At 44.9% G+C, this 15818-nt stretch overlaps 3 protein-coding genes across 7 annotated transcripts in view; 2 read left to right on the forward strand and 1 right to left on the reverse strand.

Moving 5' to 3' along the window:
* Positions 1-9965, forward strand: part of PLEKHH1 (pleckstrin homology, MyTH4 and FERM domain containing H1) — a 54538-nt gene extending 44573 nt beyond the window's left edge. For 2 of the 3 annotated variants that reach the window (XM_037503541.2, XM_037503540.2), the window contains exons 23-29: positions 164-264; positions 975-1116; positions 2475-2617; positions 2744-2873; positions 4521-4607; positions 4896-5042; positions 5988-9965. In XM_037503541.2, coding sequence (XP_037359438.1) covers positions 164-264; positions 975-1116; positions 2475-2617; positions 2744-2873; positions 4521-4607; positions 4896-5042; positions 5988-6149 — 912 coding nt within the window. In that variant the 3' untranslated portion in view covers positions 6150-9965. The remainder of the gene's footprint in view (positions 1-163; positions 265-974; positions 1117-2474; positions 2618-2743; positions 2874-4520; positions 4608-4895; positions 5043-5987) is intronic. The other variant, XM_054691150.1, reaches the window with a different exon arrangement.
* On the reverse strand, positions 6902-15286 carry PIGH (phosphatidylinositol glycan anchor biosynthesis class H). Of its 3 annotated transcripts, none has more exons than XM_037503542.2 (4): positions 15072-15286; positions 11711-11920; positions 10610-10693; positions 6902-8827 (listed from the first exon to the last, which is right to left on the reverse strand). In XM_037503542.2, exons 1-4 carry the CDS (start codon positions 15249-15251, stop codon positions 8735-8737), a joined length of 567 nt encoding a protein of 188 aa, XP_037359439.1. In that variant the 5' UTR covers positions 15252-15286; the 3' UTR covers positions 6902-8734. The 3 variants fall into 3 exon arrangements, with proteins under 3 accessions (XP_037359439.1, XP_054547159.1, XP_037359440.1); XM_054691184.1 differs by lacking the exon at positions 6902-8827 and adding an exon at positions 8834-9478; XM_037503543.2 differs by lacking the exon at positions 6902-8827 and adding an exon at positions 9485-9887.
* A 122-nt stretch (positions 15287-15408) lies between these two features.
* Positions 15409-15818, forward strand: part of ARG2 (arginase 2) — a 47518-nt gene continuing 47108 nt past the window's right edge. Inside the window, exon 1 of the mRNA XM_037503546.2 lies at positions 15409-15575. The gene's annotated coding sequence lies outside the window, so the exon portion shown is untranslated. The remainder of the gene's footprint in view (positions 15576-15818) is intronic.

Here is a 15818-nt window from a genome sequence, read left to right on the forward strand (position 1 = left end):
GATTCGTAGGCAACTCTGTCCTGGCCATACAAGGCCCCCGCAGGTCAGCCTGCTGGAGGACAGTCACTCATCTCTGCCCTGCTGCTCTGCCCGTAGCTAGCCCTGGCTGCACCTGTTCCTGTCATTGAGGGCTTTTCTCATTGTCTTCTTTTGCCTCTTCAAGATCTGTGATGCCATCTCCAAGTGGGAACAAGCCCTGAAGGAGCTGCACTCTGGAAAGTCTGAGGGTGGCACACGTGTTGTGAAGCTGATGTACAAGAACAGGTCCTGAGTGCTGCCCTTGGGGGGCGGGCGGGGGGCTGTGAGCATGAGGGCTGCTCTGGGATGCCATTCACTGCTTCCTTCACAGCAGGGGTCCAAGATGGACTGCTTGTGGTAGTCACTAACTGGGCCCAGCCTGGCTCTGCTGATCCTGTGCTGCCCTGGGCAGCTCAGGCTGTCAATGTCTGTGCAGCATGTGCACATGTGAGCATGCAAACACACTGCTGAGACCTTCATGGCTGTATGAGTTGCATTAGGAAAGTGAAATGTGTGAACACTAGATATTTAAGGCTAAAAATAACTAGGTCCTATACCAACTCTGGGAAATACTGGAGACATCCTGACTTTTTATCAGTTTAAGAAATTCCATCCTAAGCAGTGTCTCCAGGCAACTGATCTTCATTAATCTCTTGGAGTCTTTACTCATTCAGTTCCCTAATAACCTACGATTCTAGGTACCAGATTTCCCTCACCGAATCCAGTAAGACTAATGGTGTATTCAGAATTAGCTTCGTGCTGTTGCTAGGAGAGCTGCTGACCCTGCATCTGCTCTATGTCATGCTTCATTTTTTCTGGAGGCAACAGAAAGCAGACTCACAGATGATTACCAAGAGTAGTTTCTGTCTTTGAAATCAAGAGCAACAGATGCAGAGATGGCCTCATCCATTTGGGATCCCAGTTGAGTCTTGGCTTCTTGTTGCTCTTGCCTTTAGGCTGTACTTTCGGAGTCAAGTCAAAGGGGAGACAGAGCGGGAGCGGCTGCTGCTTGCCTCCCAAACTAGTGGAGAGATAGTGGCAGGGAGATTCCCTGTCAACAAGGAACTGGCTCTGGAGATGGCTGCCCTCATGGCCCAGGTAAGATTCTGCTTGGGAAGCGGGAAGGGTGAGACCCATGTTTGGACTCACAGGTGGAATGAGCCATTTAGCCTAAAACACAGGAGGTCCTGCAGGTCCCATGGTGCCCAAGGAGAGGGTGGTCTTGCTGTCACTGGTGTGGAGAGCAGTGGGCCCTTCTCCCCCCTAGCAGATCCTCCTTGCGAGATACAGGCTACACACAGAACTCTGGGCTTGGAATCCTGAAAGCTGATTTGGGTCCTAGCTACTTCCCCACTGAGATCTTGGCCCAGTCAATTGAGCTTCCTTTCCTGTATTCTTAAAATTCTCCCTGCTTACCCTCCATAGGGTTAGACTGATATTTAGTGTCTGTGGATAAACTGGTACTAATAACTGTCAAGCATTCTAAGTAGAATTAGGAAGAGGAAGGCACATTTCAACTTCAGCTCTTCCCCCTATTACTTTTTTTTTTTTTTAAAGATTTATTTACTTATTTATACATGCACTGGGTACAGTCAGAAGCGCGGGAGGGTGAGAGAATTCACCAGAGCCAGAGCAGGGAGCAAAGCAGGCAGAGTGACAAAATAATACTGCTGAGGGGAGCAGTGAGCATAGCAGGAGAGGTCTGTGCGCCATGTGGGACCCTCGCCCGGCTCCTGGGGATCGAATCGACACTGCAGAGGCTGCGGGCAGCTTCGCAGCCCAGCGCTCACCGCTGCGCCACCCGGGAGGCCATCTCCCTATTACTTTTAGGAAGCTCTCATGCCAAAGGTATTGGGATACCTTTATGGTTGCCATAAGAAAGAGATCAGACCTACATGCTGGAGAGAAAAGGGAAATAACAGTTGATCTTTAACATAATGAACATTTATTGAATACTCTATAGCGGGCCCTGTGCTAAAAATTTTGTTATCCCAGTCAGTTCTCATTCCCACTTAACGAATGAGAAAATCGGATCCAGAAAGTTTAAGCAGTTTGATTAGGATCGCAAAGCTGGTAAATGGCAGAGGTAGGATTTGAGCCAGGTGTCTGACTCAAAGGCCAAACTTGGAACATGCTGCCGCACTCTGGGATCTGAAGCATATTCAGCCCTATAGACCTACTCTTGGATGGGAACCAGACTTTCTGCATTGCTTTCTTTTGTCCACCACTAATTAACTATCTTTGGAGAAGACAATGTCAGCAGTTGGTCTAGACAATCTTTAATGTTCTAGGACTGAGATTGTTTCTCTACTGTCTATGAAACAAGGTAATGTGTCTGTTCATACCCCACTAGTAATTAATTAATCGTTTATTTGACCTCTCCCAATAGCAATCTCTACCCCCATTCCAACCACCTCCGGACTCTTGACTGGTCCTTCTGTGTGCTTCCACCACAGGTAGAATATGGGGACTTGGAGAGGTCTCCCCCATCAGGCTCTGGGGGCACACCCCCTGCCAAGGCTCAGCATCACCTCCAGCAGGTCCTAGATCGGTTCTATCCAAGGCGCTATAGACATGGGGCATCCACTGAACAGCTGAGGTAGGCTCGTCTTGTGGGAAGTTGCTGTGGGGACGTAGGGGCTGCAGAGTTGGAGAAGCCTCAGAGCTGGGACGAAAGCACGTTGACACTTCACTAGCACCCTTTCTCTCTGCCCCTCCCAACCAGGCACATGGCAGATCTGCTAGCCACAAAGTGGGCAGCACTGCAAGGCTGCTCCTCTCCTGAGTGCATCCGCATCTACCTGACAGTGGCCCGGAAATGGCCTTTCTTTGGTGCTAAGCTCTTTGCTGCTCAGGTAAGTGCCTGTGGTTTCCAGTAGGAATTGTTACCACACTTTCAGGAGGGACACCCTAATTCCTTCCTGGAGCTACTGTCTCCATGAGGTCATGTTGAGTCAGTCCAGATTGCAACGCCTGCTCACACGCTAGTAACCACCAGAGGTCGCTATCTGTCCACGCATTGCTGGCCAAATCCAGATTTCTACCTTCTAGAGCAAATTCTGCTTCGGAGCCAGAATTACTTCTGTGTGACCCTCATCTTTCCTTTTTTTTTTTTTTTAAGATTTATTTATTTTTATACAAGAACTGGGAGAGGCACGGGAGGGTGAGAGGATTCACCAGAGACAGAGCAGGGAACAGAAGAGGCAGACTGACGAAATACACTGCTGAGGGGAGCAGCGGGTGAGACAGGAGAGGTCTGCCATGCCATGTGGGACTCTCCTTGGCCAGCCGAGAATCAGACCCGTGCTGCAGAGGCTGCGGACAGCTTCAAAGCACTGCACTCAACCCTCTGCGCCACCAGGGAGACCAGGGAGGTCCTCATCTTTTCTATTTTGACTTCTTTCTCAATGCTACTACCTCTGGGGAAAAAAAAGATAGGATAGACTAATTCAAAGACTTGATATGCTATCCCCCTCTCAAGTATGTTTTCATTTATTAAAAGGTATGAAAGACAGAATGTTATCAAGTATTTGAAAGATAGAACAGACATCTTAGGAACATATTGATATTCTAGACTAATACATTTCTACTGATTTAGCCTGGCCACAGGGGAAGCTAACTGCTCAGGAAACAGTTCGTTTCACCTGCATGAATGCCAGGTGGCCAATAGTCATTTCAGTTGGGCCTTTACTGGATGTGAAGAGAGTATGCTGTCCTTGGAACTGGATTCTGATCCTGTTCACTGAAGATACAGATTAGATAGTACACATTCACTTGGTCACTCAACAAAGAATTGCTGAGCCCCTGAGCCTGGGACACAGTACTAATTGTTTAAGGTTATGAGAGATGAGCAGATCAGACATGTGCCCTGCCTTCATCGTGCTTCCCCTTCAGTGGGGGAGATATACATTCTCACATTTCTCGCCCCAGCCTTTTGGGTAGGAGAGATAGGAAATCTTCTGGATTATCCCCATGTCCTGACGGAAAATTAGTCATTCCAGGAACTGTCTACCAAATAGTCACTTTTCTCACTGGGAGGACCTAAAGCCCATCAGATTGCATCCTTTCCCTTCTGTTCCTTTTACAGTCCCTGGGAAGCTGGCTGAAGGAAGATGCACTTTGGCTGGGGAGACTGGGGGTAGATTACTGTTAGTTTCCAGGAGTTAGGAGCAAACAGCCTACTCTCCTGGTGTTGGCAGAGCAGCCAGGCCTGATCTCTGTCATCAGCAGAGCTCCTCACCAGTGTGCTGCAGAGGACAGGTTATAGGTGCTCCAACAAGACGACCCCCCCTTGGGTTAGTAGGTGGCCAGCACCCCAAGGCAGCGCCTCCTGCATGAGGCATCATTTATCCTGCATGCTGCATAAATAACCTTCTTCTGTTTTCTCAGATGAGAAAAAGGTTGGCAGTCACTGCCTAGAGGTGCCTTCTTCCTCAAAAAGCTCTCATGGTTCAGAATCCCTTGCTGTGGATATGTCTGATGGGTCCTTTCTGTCCCCCCAGCCTGCCCAGCTGTCTTCCAGGGAGACCGCTCTGGTGTGGATTGCGGTGAATGAGGATGGCGTCAGCATCCTGGACCACAACACCATGGTAGGAAGGATGAGGGTGGCCCTCTTCCCCTCCTCCTCCTGAGCAGTGCCTTGTCTTCTCTTCTCTGCACCCCAACACCTGAACTGTGGTTCCCCTGTCCCTGCCTCCTCTCTAGAGTAGATACAACAGATACTCAAGATGTTAGACGTCCACATTATGACCACTTCAGAATTCTCCCTTCCTGGTCTAGAAAAGATGGGGGGGGGGGGGAACGGCAGGGGGAAGATGCTGGTTCCTAACTCAGTAGGAAGAGGAGTTTCCCTAGAATTGACTGGCTCCTTCCCACAGCAGGTACATGTCACTTACCCGTACTCCTCAGTGATGACCTTTGGTGGCTGCCGGGATGACTTCATGCTGGTAATTAGATCCACCCTAGACCAGAGCTCCGGCAAAGGCCACACTGAGAAGTTGATCTTCCGGATGGCTGCTCCCAAGGTGGGTCTGACAGCCCCTGAACCATTTACTCTGATCTGGTAATGAAGAGGTGGGCTTGAAGCTTAGAAAGTAAAGCGGGGTTATGACAGTAGGGTTGAAGGGCTCTGCCCCCAAAACAATATTTGACCTTGTCTCTGATCAGCACACGAGAGGGCTCGGGTAGAGTTGCAGCTCAGCAGTCACTGTCCGGCTGGTAGGTGGAGGGACCAGCTAGGGCGGGAACTCACTCCAGTGCAGCTACTACTAGGCTCTTCGCCTTGTCGTTTTTAGTTCTCTCAAGCCCCAGCACCATGCAGGCTTGAGCTGAGTGCCCACTTGCTCTTCTTCTTGCAGCAGACTTGGGCTACCGTAGCTTCTTTCTCAAGGCGCTCTCACCTGACCTGGACTCTGCTGGCCACAGAGGGAGGCGATCTGCACGTGCTTCCCTTTCCTTATGGCCCTGAAGACAGTCCACAGGCCTCTTTTGTTTTAAGGGCTTTGTGCCTACTCAGTACAGGAAATACTGACTAGAAAAAGGACCTTAGACTCTGAAACCTAAGTCCTGATGCATATATAGTTCCTGATTCCATGAGTATAACTGGAAACCTATTTTCTAATCCTAAAATTGAAGTCTTCCAAACCTTCTTTTAACACTACCCTGCCACAGGAGAGGACATACTCTTCCCTCCAAAGGTGTCCCCTCCCCTGGCTTAGAGATAACCAGAGTGGCACCTGCTTCTCTGTGAGGGTTCTGTGCCTCTCAAAGGATCACCAGACCATCAGGTGCCCATTTCACTGGCTCCTAAACCTCATAGTAAGGATATCCTGAGGACATTTTCTCCTGGGTGGGTATCGTAAGAGGTAAACGGAAGGCCAGGGAGGTTATGTATCCAATCTAAATCAGTGAGAAAGCCAGGATTCCAGCCAACGCTAGTTCAGCTCCTTGGTTCTCTGTTGTCTCCTTAGATCGCAGAAGCTACCTTTGTCGTGGCCAGCTACATGAACCACTGCTGCACGGCTGCAAACCCACCCAGCCCCCCACCTGCCGCCCGCCATTTGTGGGAACTGGAAGGACGACAGTTCTTTGCTCCGGTTCCACATGCTGTCAAGGGCCCGGCATTGCTGTGACTTTCTCCCACCCCACCCCTGCCACCACCCAGTGCCTCTGGAATTAGACAGGTATCCTGGGGTGTGATACTACTGTGATGGGCCTAACAGCCCCCCCACCTACCCTCACCCCTTACACTATCTGTTCTGTGAAGTGTGTATTTCAGTGTCCATGCAGCTTTTGTCCTCTATGTGCCTTATGTTTCAGAGCCCAACTTGTAAAAATCCAGACTCATTGTAAAACCAGTCTCTTTCACAGGAATACTGAGCTCTGGATGCTGCCTGATTCTAGACACAGGCTGGGACGGTCCACTGTTACTGAGGGTGTCAGTGCCATAAGTCAGAACCGTCTCCACTGATACTCTCAGGAAAGCTAGTTATTTTTATGTTATATAATATATGGTCCTTGTGTGGGGATTTATACTTGAAATTTTCTCAACATCCCTGAACAGGATAGGACTAAAATTTTTAATTCGCCTGAACTGTGACAAAAGCCTAGTAAACTCTCTAAACTGGACTTGCTTTCCCAGATGGGAAAAGTACAGAGGGCTGGATAAAAAGGAATATTCATTTTTCCCTTCCCTAGCTGTGCCTGCAGCACCCCTCCTGGGTTAGCAGCTCCCATCCTTGCAGAGCAAGGTGCTGTCCCATGGAGACAGAAGCTGTCCTCCCTCCTTCACATTGGACTGTAAGCCCAAATGGGCACCACATGCTGTCCACGAGCAAGGGCTAGGTCCAACTTGACCTCTCCCTGCCCCGTTTTAACAGCTAGACAGGGTTCAGTGAAGACTGTGCTCGCTACTGTACGACAAAGTGGTCGATATCCATTTCCCCGCCCTTTGAAATAACAAGCAGATGCACTCAGCTTTTTGCTGCTCTGTAAGGCCACCAAAGATAAATCAGAAACGAGATTCATTCAGGTTCATAGGCCTGGATTTTCTCCTCAAGACTTCTGGCAGACTTCTGCTGGGAATGTTCAAGGGCAGTGAGCACGTATGTGATACCTGTTGTAGCCTAAGGGCATCAGGTGAAAGAAAGCGAAAGCTTTTTTCACTTCCTGATGATACCAATATCCTTGTTTCATAGACTTAGACCTATCAAGTACAGATGAGATGGTCTTTGTCCCCACCCTCCCCTAACAGAAAAAAAGACGAAAGAGTTGATTCATACTCTGATTTTCCAACATCAGAGATGCTGAGTTTTATTTCATAGTTACCATGTGTCAATAAAGTGCAGAACACTGTGGGTTTAGCATTAGCAGCCCAGACCAAGCCTTTCACCCGAACAGTGAACAATGTGTGTAGCACACACTGCTAAAACTGCAAGGCTGCAATGCAACTAATCTGAACAGCCCAGCTGCTCAACCTTCCTCTCACCCTTTCAACAGACAAGCATGACGAAAAAGGCAGCACATGGTGTCTGCCTTTTTAAAATGAACTTGACTTTATAAGGCTGGCAATTTTTCAGCCATTTCTGCTCCTTCCTGTTGCCCCAGAATTTGGATCTAGCTCAGACATTTCTACCTCAAACAAGTTACATGTACTTCAGGCTCCTGGGCAACCCCTCTGGAACTGATGTAAAAGACAAGGATTACAGATCTGATTTTATAACATCTTGAGTGTTTCAAAGACAATGAGTATAATACCTACCCTGGAGTTAAAAAATAATTAGATTCCAAAGAAAAAGCAAGCAAAAACGGAGCTGTGTTCATACTGAATTTGGGGGTCAAGCTATTTTCCCCACCTGCTTTCCTTTCCAAATCCTGCAGGAATCCTCCCTTAGTTCATTAATTCTATACAGAAGAAACTGCCTTATGAACAAAGGCTTTTATAGCTTGCGTGTTTGCATGATTTTTAACATGACTGGAAAACAAAGTCAAATTTCTTTCTTTTGACTTATCTCTCTTGGCACAAGAATCGTTTGAAACTATTGACAATGCTGAGTAACAGAAGAGTATTAATGTGCTTGACACCCACAACTGAAATGCCATGATCATGTCTGTCAATAAAAAGCAGCTGTCTGTGAACCAGGCAATTATTGTGTATGCTTTGGAAGGAGATCTGTTTATTAAGATAGTCATCATAAATTAACCCTGTACACAACCAGGAACTAGGTGGACAGAGACTAGTCTTTTGTAAGACATTTCTTCCTGCTAACCAGTACCTGAGGGCCTGACTTTTTTTTTTCTTCACTTGTATATAGGAGTATGCAGTTGGAAATGATAACTTTCTCAGGGGAGCTGATGTCAGTTTCCCATGTCTTGTTTCACAAATTTCAACAAATAGTAAACTTAAATGTGCTTAGGAATTTCACAAAGTGCTCTTCGTCAGCAGTACTTCTGACATCATTTCTTAAGATCTCCCCTCAGTTGGTAAAGTAGGCAAAACCTTACAAGGGGAACACTCAAATACACATAAATCCTTTGCTCAACATCACACAATGAGTTAGGTTTCCAGTCACGCTCTATAGCTCTTCGATTCACTGCATCCATACTGGTTTCTAGGACTGTGTCCAGCTCGTGGTCTAGAATACAGAAAATAACCAGCCACTATGGCTTAGGAATCATCTCCCATGGAAGACAATACTGGCCTTCTGTATGCTGGGACTCAGGGGCTTGTTGATGTGGCTTTCTGGTGTGCCAGGATCTCCTGGCAGCTCCTGTACACTTCAGTCAAGCAGTCCAGCCGGGGCTTGGCACTCTGAATTCCAAAGGGGAGAAATGCAGAGTCAAGATGAACGTAAGAGAGTGCTTAGTGGTGCTGCGTCCACGTGCAACCTCAATCTCACCCACAGCAAGGGGTTTAAGTGGCACAGGTGTGAGCTCAGAGGGGCAGGAAGTTCAGGCCTCAGAGCACCTTCTTAGGAGTTCCAAACTAGGCCCACAGGCCACCCTGTACATTCTGAAGCAGGAGCTCAGAAGACAGTTTTTTAATCTTGTCAAAATGTCATGGTCTCCAAGATGTGGTTTATATACACAATGGAATACTACTCAGCAATCAAAAAAGATATGCCATTCTCAGCAATATGGATGGAGCTGGAAGGGATTATGCTCAGTGAAATAAGTCAGAAGGAAAAAGAAAAATATTAGATGGTTTCACTTATAGGAGGAACATATGGAAACCATACAAGGGATCAGGGGGAAAAAAAAAGACAAAACTAATAGGCATTCTCTAAATTAGAGACCTTCATTAGGGGAAGGGGAGGGAAAGTGGTCAAAATGGGAGGGAAGAGCAAAAGAGTCTTTGGTGATGCTTCACGGGTGTCTTGGTGGTGGTGATCTTATGGAGCCAACATTCGAGAGGAGAAATCAAACACAGTACAAAAATGAACGACATGTAAGAAATCTCCATCTAAGAGCAAGCACAAGGTATAACAAGGACAGACCCTCTCAGAAAGTATCACAAGCTATGGAACAGTCCCAGAAACAAGAAGGGCAGTTTAATATGCAAATTTAGAAAATCATTAAACAGTGACATGTAATACAACTAAAAGTAAAAGAAAAGCCACAGAATAGGAAAAATATATGTGGAAAGCATATTTAATAAAAGACCATTACCCAAAATATGTGAATTGTTACAAACGCACAATCAGTATCTAAACTCTATGAGTAGACAAAGGAGACCGATCATTTAAAACAAGCAATATTGGCAGGTAACAGAAGGAAATATGAAAAGTATTATTTAAAGAGATACAAATTTAACTTTAAAATGCCTTTACCTACATATTAAACTCTAACGGAGCTAATTCTGTTAGCCAAGACTGTAAAAAAAAAAAAATACAAATTCTCAAAAGTTGTCCAATCTCAGTAGTCAAATCTCAAACACTGTGAAAAAAATCTACAAAACTATTCATAAGTTTTCATAAAATAATTATGAATTATGAAAAAAAATTGTTTTATCTTAGCTGCTGCTATTTTTAACCCTTTGTGAAAAAAGAAAGGCAGTGATGGAGTATTAACTGCATATGGTCTTTTCTTCCTATGAAGAAATTTATTAATTTCTGTGTTTTTTTCATAAGAGATCAAAACAAAAAAAAACCTGGACATGATTTATAGTTGTATCTGATACTCAATGTGATATAGTTAAAGCAGATTCATAAAAACATACATGTTAGATTTTAAAAGCAATACACAAAATAATGTATAGCAGTTCTGTGTAGATCAGTAACATCCATGTAAAATCATACAATGGAGGACTGATAGTAAAAATAGACGAATGCTGATTTAAAGGCGCAAGTTGTTACATATTTGATTTTTTTCCCTCTAAACTTTGTATGAATTCATATTTCTGAAAACTTATCTGCCTCAGAAAGGAACTTCTAAAATAACTCTTTATTCTCACTAAAAATAGTTGTTAGGTATCCTTGAATAATCTTGACAATAAAAGTTTACATTCCTACTGAAAATAAGTAGCAATGTATATGCGGATAGGAGAGGAAAGGTACAGGATTTCTTTGAAGAAACCTAAGTGTTGTGTGCTCACCTGGAAGACAGGTACTACTTGGGATATTCCGTGTGGTTCCATCGGATCCTTCAATAATATGCAGAGGTAGTAAATCACCTTTTGCTGTAAGAAAATAAGTCAAAGAACGGAAATTAAGTGAAACTCCTTTTGTTTTCTTTTTCTCCAAACTTGCTCACAAACGGTTAAGTAATAAACCACTTGGTAAGCTTTTGAAATGAGGAAAAAATATAGATTCTTATCCTTTAAATAAAAATAAAACAACCAAAGATTATTTTGAAGCTGAGCTACAAAATAAAGCTGAAATACAATCCATCAAGTTCACCTCTAGTTGACTACCCCAAGAATACAAAAACACTAACTCAAAGGGGTATACGACAATAGCAAAGCTATGTAAAAACCTTAAGTGCCCAAAGACAGATAAGCAGATCAGGAAGATGTGGTGTATTAAAGAATGGACTACTACTCAGCTATTAAAAAAAAAAAAAAAAAAATCTTGCCACTTGTGACAACATGGACAGAACTGGAAGAGATTATACTAAGCAAAGTAATTCAGGAGAAAGACAAATACTGGATGATGTCACTTTTATGTAGAATGTGGACTAAGAAACCAAAGGGTCAGATAAAGCCAAACCAGTAACAAACCCTAGAAATCCAACTGTAGAACTGAGGCTACCAGAAGAGGTTGGGGAAGAGAGACCACAGTGAGGAGGGAGCACAATGGACTATATTGGAGAACCTTGGATGCCTTGGTAGTGGACATGGCTGGTGATACACACCTGAAGAAGTGTAATCCTATACCTCTGAATCACACATAGTGCTGTAAAACAGTATTACTTCAATAAAATAAAATGTTGTTTTTAAAGAAAAACTGGAATGCTGATTTCCTACCCATGAAAATCTACTGTGTCTCATTCAAAATAAAGGGATGTGTCTTCAAAGTTTCATTTATATGGTTTGCAGATATGCCAGTGAAAAGGGAAACACCAGAAGTACTAGAACAGTCTTTAAGTTTAATTCTGTAACATCAAATACTAAAGTTTTATTAAGAGTTTATATCCAAACACACAGAGAGCTGCCTGCTCCAGAGAGGTCTACATTGCTTACCAACTAAATACTTACCATGTAAATAGCCTCATTAATGACGATATCCTTCACTTTGCTCATCTCAATGAAGGTGGTACTTTCTTTGCCTGATGAATAGGAAGAAGTCATCTGGATGCCAAGGGAATCAATGATTAACAGAGTCTCTTGATCAATCTTCACAAAATGGAGGTAGCCAAGCAGGCCTAAGAGAGTGATGAAGATGGCAGCAGAGAGTATCATGCTGTTCTGAAGAGAGAGCCAGACACAGGCAGTAAGATTACCAAGTGGTCCTTGGCATCTATGTACTGTTTAGTAAGTTAACTATGGCAATGTGGGAAAAAGCCTTTTTTGTTGTACTCTCAGTTGAGCAGCTGGGAGGTACATGCATGGAGAAAGAGGAGATCCCTTTTGTTTGGGCTCTATTGTGCTATAAGAGCAGAGAGCAATGGATTGGTCTGGGGAGGAGGATCTCCATCAGCAAACTACCCATCACCAGTCTCAAATGTTTCTTCCAAAATTACAACTGAAGGACAGACCATTATCTCCCATGCTCCCTCGCGAGAACATATAGTGCAAAATCATAGATCAAACAATTATAAAGTGCTAAACACAATATAGCATAAACGACTCTATCCTTCCAGGGAGCATGTACTATTACTAGGAAGCAGGAGAGTTTGGCATGAATCATGACTGTCCCCGCTCCTAGAGTGACTAGTTTAGAAATGGGCACAGGAAACAACTGTGGCCAATGACACAGGAAAGGCGATCTCCTGGAGAGACTTCTAGAAAACATAAGTCCATTTTAAAAAGAGATGTAAGGGGGACTCCCTGGTGGCACAGGGGTTAAAGACACCGTGCTATTAAGCTATCACCAGCCACAGCAGCACGATTTCGATCCCTGGCCGGCACCTCTGGCCTACACCCCAGTTCTTGTATGCATAAATAAATAAATCTTTAAAAATAAATAAAAAAATGTGAGGAAGAGATGGTCCTTTCATCCTGAGGTTTTGATGTCTGCAACTATTAAGGCCTCTGCCAGTCCATGTGGAAGGCTAGATTGAGGACAAGTAGAGGATTCCAAGGGTGGAAGAGCAGCAAGAGGAAAAGAACCAAAGTCAAATGAGCTTCTAGATCCCTCTGGAATCTTCCTACCTCCTGACTTCTCGTTTTGTTAAATAATAAAGACCCTATAATTTAGGAGCTCTTTTGTTGTTTTTGGGTTGTGACTGATATGTTAAGGACTCAGAAAAATGGTAGCTATTTATGGCTGTGATTTCTAAGACACATAAGCTTTTAATAGTTCTCAGGTTGAAAGTGGTTTTATTGATGTTTCTTCCATGTTTTTTCTTTATTTCCAAAAAGCAATTACTAAGAAGGATATGTTAAAAGCAAGACAACAGGGCCTCCCCTGGTGGCACAGTGGTTGAGCGCGGGGCTGCGAAGCTGCCCACAGCCTCCGCAGAGCCGGTTCAATCTCCAGCTACCAGCGAGGGTCCCACATGGCGTGCAGACCTCTCTTGCCGCCCACTGCTCCCCTCAGCAGTGTATTTTGTTTGTCTGCCTGTTCTGTTCCTTGCTCTGGCTCTGGTGAATTCTCTCACCCACTCTCGCTTCTGACTGTACCCAGTGCTTGTATAGAAAAAAAAAAGAGACAACAGGCCCAAAATGGAGTCACCTAGGCTAAGCCCACATCGCTAGACTTTATTACAATTTTGGTCTCCCCCCAAAATGGAATCTTGTAATCACCTGGTCAGCACTAGTTAGGATTACTACTTGAATTTTATCATACTTTCTTTTTCTATCTAAAATTCTAGCAATTCATTTTTTGTTTAAGTTACGCTACATGTTTGAATGAATTCCTTCATAAGATTTCTCATTCTTACTCAGTCATTACTTTAATGAATAGTTCTTAATAAGAGAAAAGGTAAGAAACTGTGGTATACATAGCCCTGAAGTGTTGCCATGGTATTTAAAGACAGATAAGATCACTGAGTCCTAAGCACTTGTTGGGTGTACACCAAGATGAGGTACAAAAAGGAGCTGGCATAAAAACAAACTTCTTAAAAATTTTGCTTAAGCCAACCCTTTCCAAGGAGGATACATTAAAATATGGTAGTTTCAGCATCAGCAGTGGGTTTGAAGCCCAGGTATGGCCACTTACTAGCGCTATGATTACTCTTTGTTACAAAATAAATTATTACTCCTTCTTGGCTTTTTATTACTTCTAAGGTTGAGTGAGACATTTAGTAAAGTCTGGCACTTGGTTGGCATGTAATAAATATGTTTCTCCTCCTTACATGGCCATATGGCCAGAACGCAAGCTAGTTTTAAAAGTCAAATATATATTAAATCTGAAGGAGGGCAGAGGAAAAAGGACTGTCCTGGCAACTTACTCATTATTTCAACAACCTTAGGATACAATTTGGTATAAATAAGAGCAGTTTTAATTTAGCGCATACCTATGCTAAATGACCTTGCTCTGAAATATGCTCTGATGGCCAGGAAAAAAAAAAAGCTAATGGATGTTAATGGAAACAATAACTTAAATATACAGCACTGCTGTACTTAGCTCTGTTCAGATCACTCTTGGAATCAACATTCAAGTCACAGCACTGCATTATGAAACTAGAACTGATCCTGAAAACAGCAAAAGGATAATTCCTTTTGATAATTGTCACAAAGCTACTGTACGTTACCCTCACCGAGGATTTAGTATGGCAGATATCCCCTTTTAGAAATGTGAAAACTAAGTCTCAGAGAACATAGAAATGATCTGGAAATTGAACCTAGAAATCACCCATTTCAGAAATCTCATAATTATTTAGGAAGTCCTAAAATCAGGAGAGGGGTTTGAAGGGGTGTTAGATTGCTTTGAAAAATAGATTAGGAAGAACTATAAAAGCTGCTATCATGCTTTTAAGTAATGTGTGTGTGTGTAAACACACATGCCACACACATTATGGAGGCAAACAGTTTTTGAAGACTATAAAGATTGTTAGTAGCGATACTTCTGAGTGAAAATGATAAATGAGGACGATCACTTAACAGGTCTCTGAACCCTTGGAATTAAACTACTATGACCGTGTACTACACAGAGCACTGGAAGCTAAAGTTTTCGGCTGCCGTGCAAGGGCAGGATGGATGCCGGGTGGAACCACGATGCAGAGCAGTGTGACCTGGAAGAGGGATGAGACACTGGAGTGCAGAATTCAGTAAACGGCATGAGAAGCGCTGTCCAGCAGCAGAATGGCCTCCCCAGAACCAGCGCCTCGCCGCTCTCCAGTCCAATGACGGGAGGAGGGTCTGTGGAGAGCCGACTTCCACCCCAACACCCTAAAGACCCTTCCACCCCCCAGGACCCAATTCCGCCCGCGGGAAGGGGCCGACCGGCCATTACCTCGCAGAGGGTGAAGAGCCCGTAGGCCACTAGCCACACGGTGCAGGTGACAGTGGTGAGCGATCGCAGCGAGAGCCGGGGGCAGCTGAGGCAGAACTCCCGACAGGAGGGGGAGTAGTAGCGGCGCTGCAGGGTCAGGCGGCCGCCACAGATATCCAAGAAGCTCTGCTCGTCCTCCATGGCCGGCTCGCCCCCATCCGGCCGGGCCGCGTCGCTCTAGCCCGCCCGCCGCGTCCTCTCGCCGGCTCCGCACCGACTTCCGGAAAAAGGTGCGGGCCCCGCCCCCGCCCGCGCCGCGCAGGCGCAGTCGCCGCTCCCCGCCGCCGGCTGTGGCGCAATCCTGGTGAAGCTTCCCGCGCCCGGCCTCGGCCGAGGTGCAGTGACTGTCTGCTGCGGGGATTCGTAGGGGTCCAGCAGCTCAGCGGACACGTTGAAATGTGCTTTCGCTCCACAGAGTGATTTTTATTTCTAAACCAGAGTGCACCCCAAGGAGACAGTCCACAGGTACTCGTTCATCCACCCCTTCCTCCATCCATCCATCCTGCGCTAGTTAGGGTTAGATGCTGAGGATGCCGGAGTTAACACCGATAAGGCACCTTCCTCCAGACAGCGGTCTTCCTGCTAGGAGAAACTGGAAATAGTTGCAGAGAAATCCGTGGCTAGCCTAACTTAGCTTGGGGATTTTCTTTTCTTTTTTTTTTTTTTTAAGATTTATGTATTTATTTATACAAGCACTGGGTACAGTCA

This window comes from Talpa occidentalis, unplaced genomic scaffold (genome assembly GCF_014898055.3).
Source record: "Talpa occidentalis isolate TD23 unplaced genomic scaffold, MPIMG_talOcc4v2.1 talOcc4.11, whole genome shotgun sequence".
Lineage (NCBI taxonomy): Eukaryota > Metazoa > Chordata > Mammalia > Eulipotyphla > Talpidae > Talpa > Talpa occidentalis.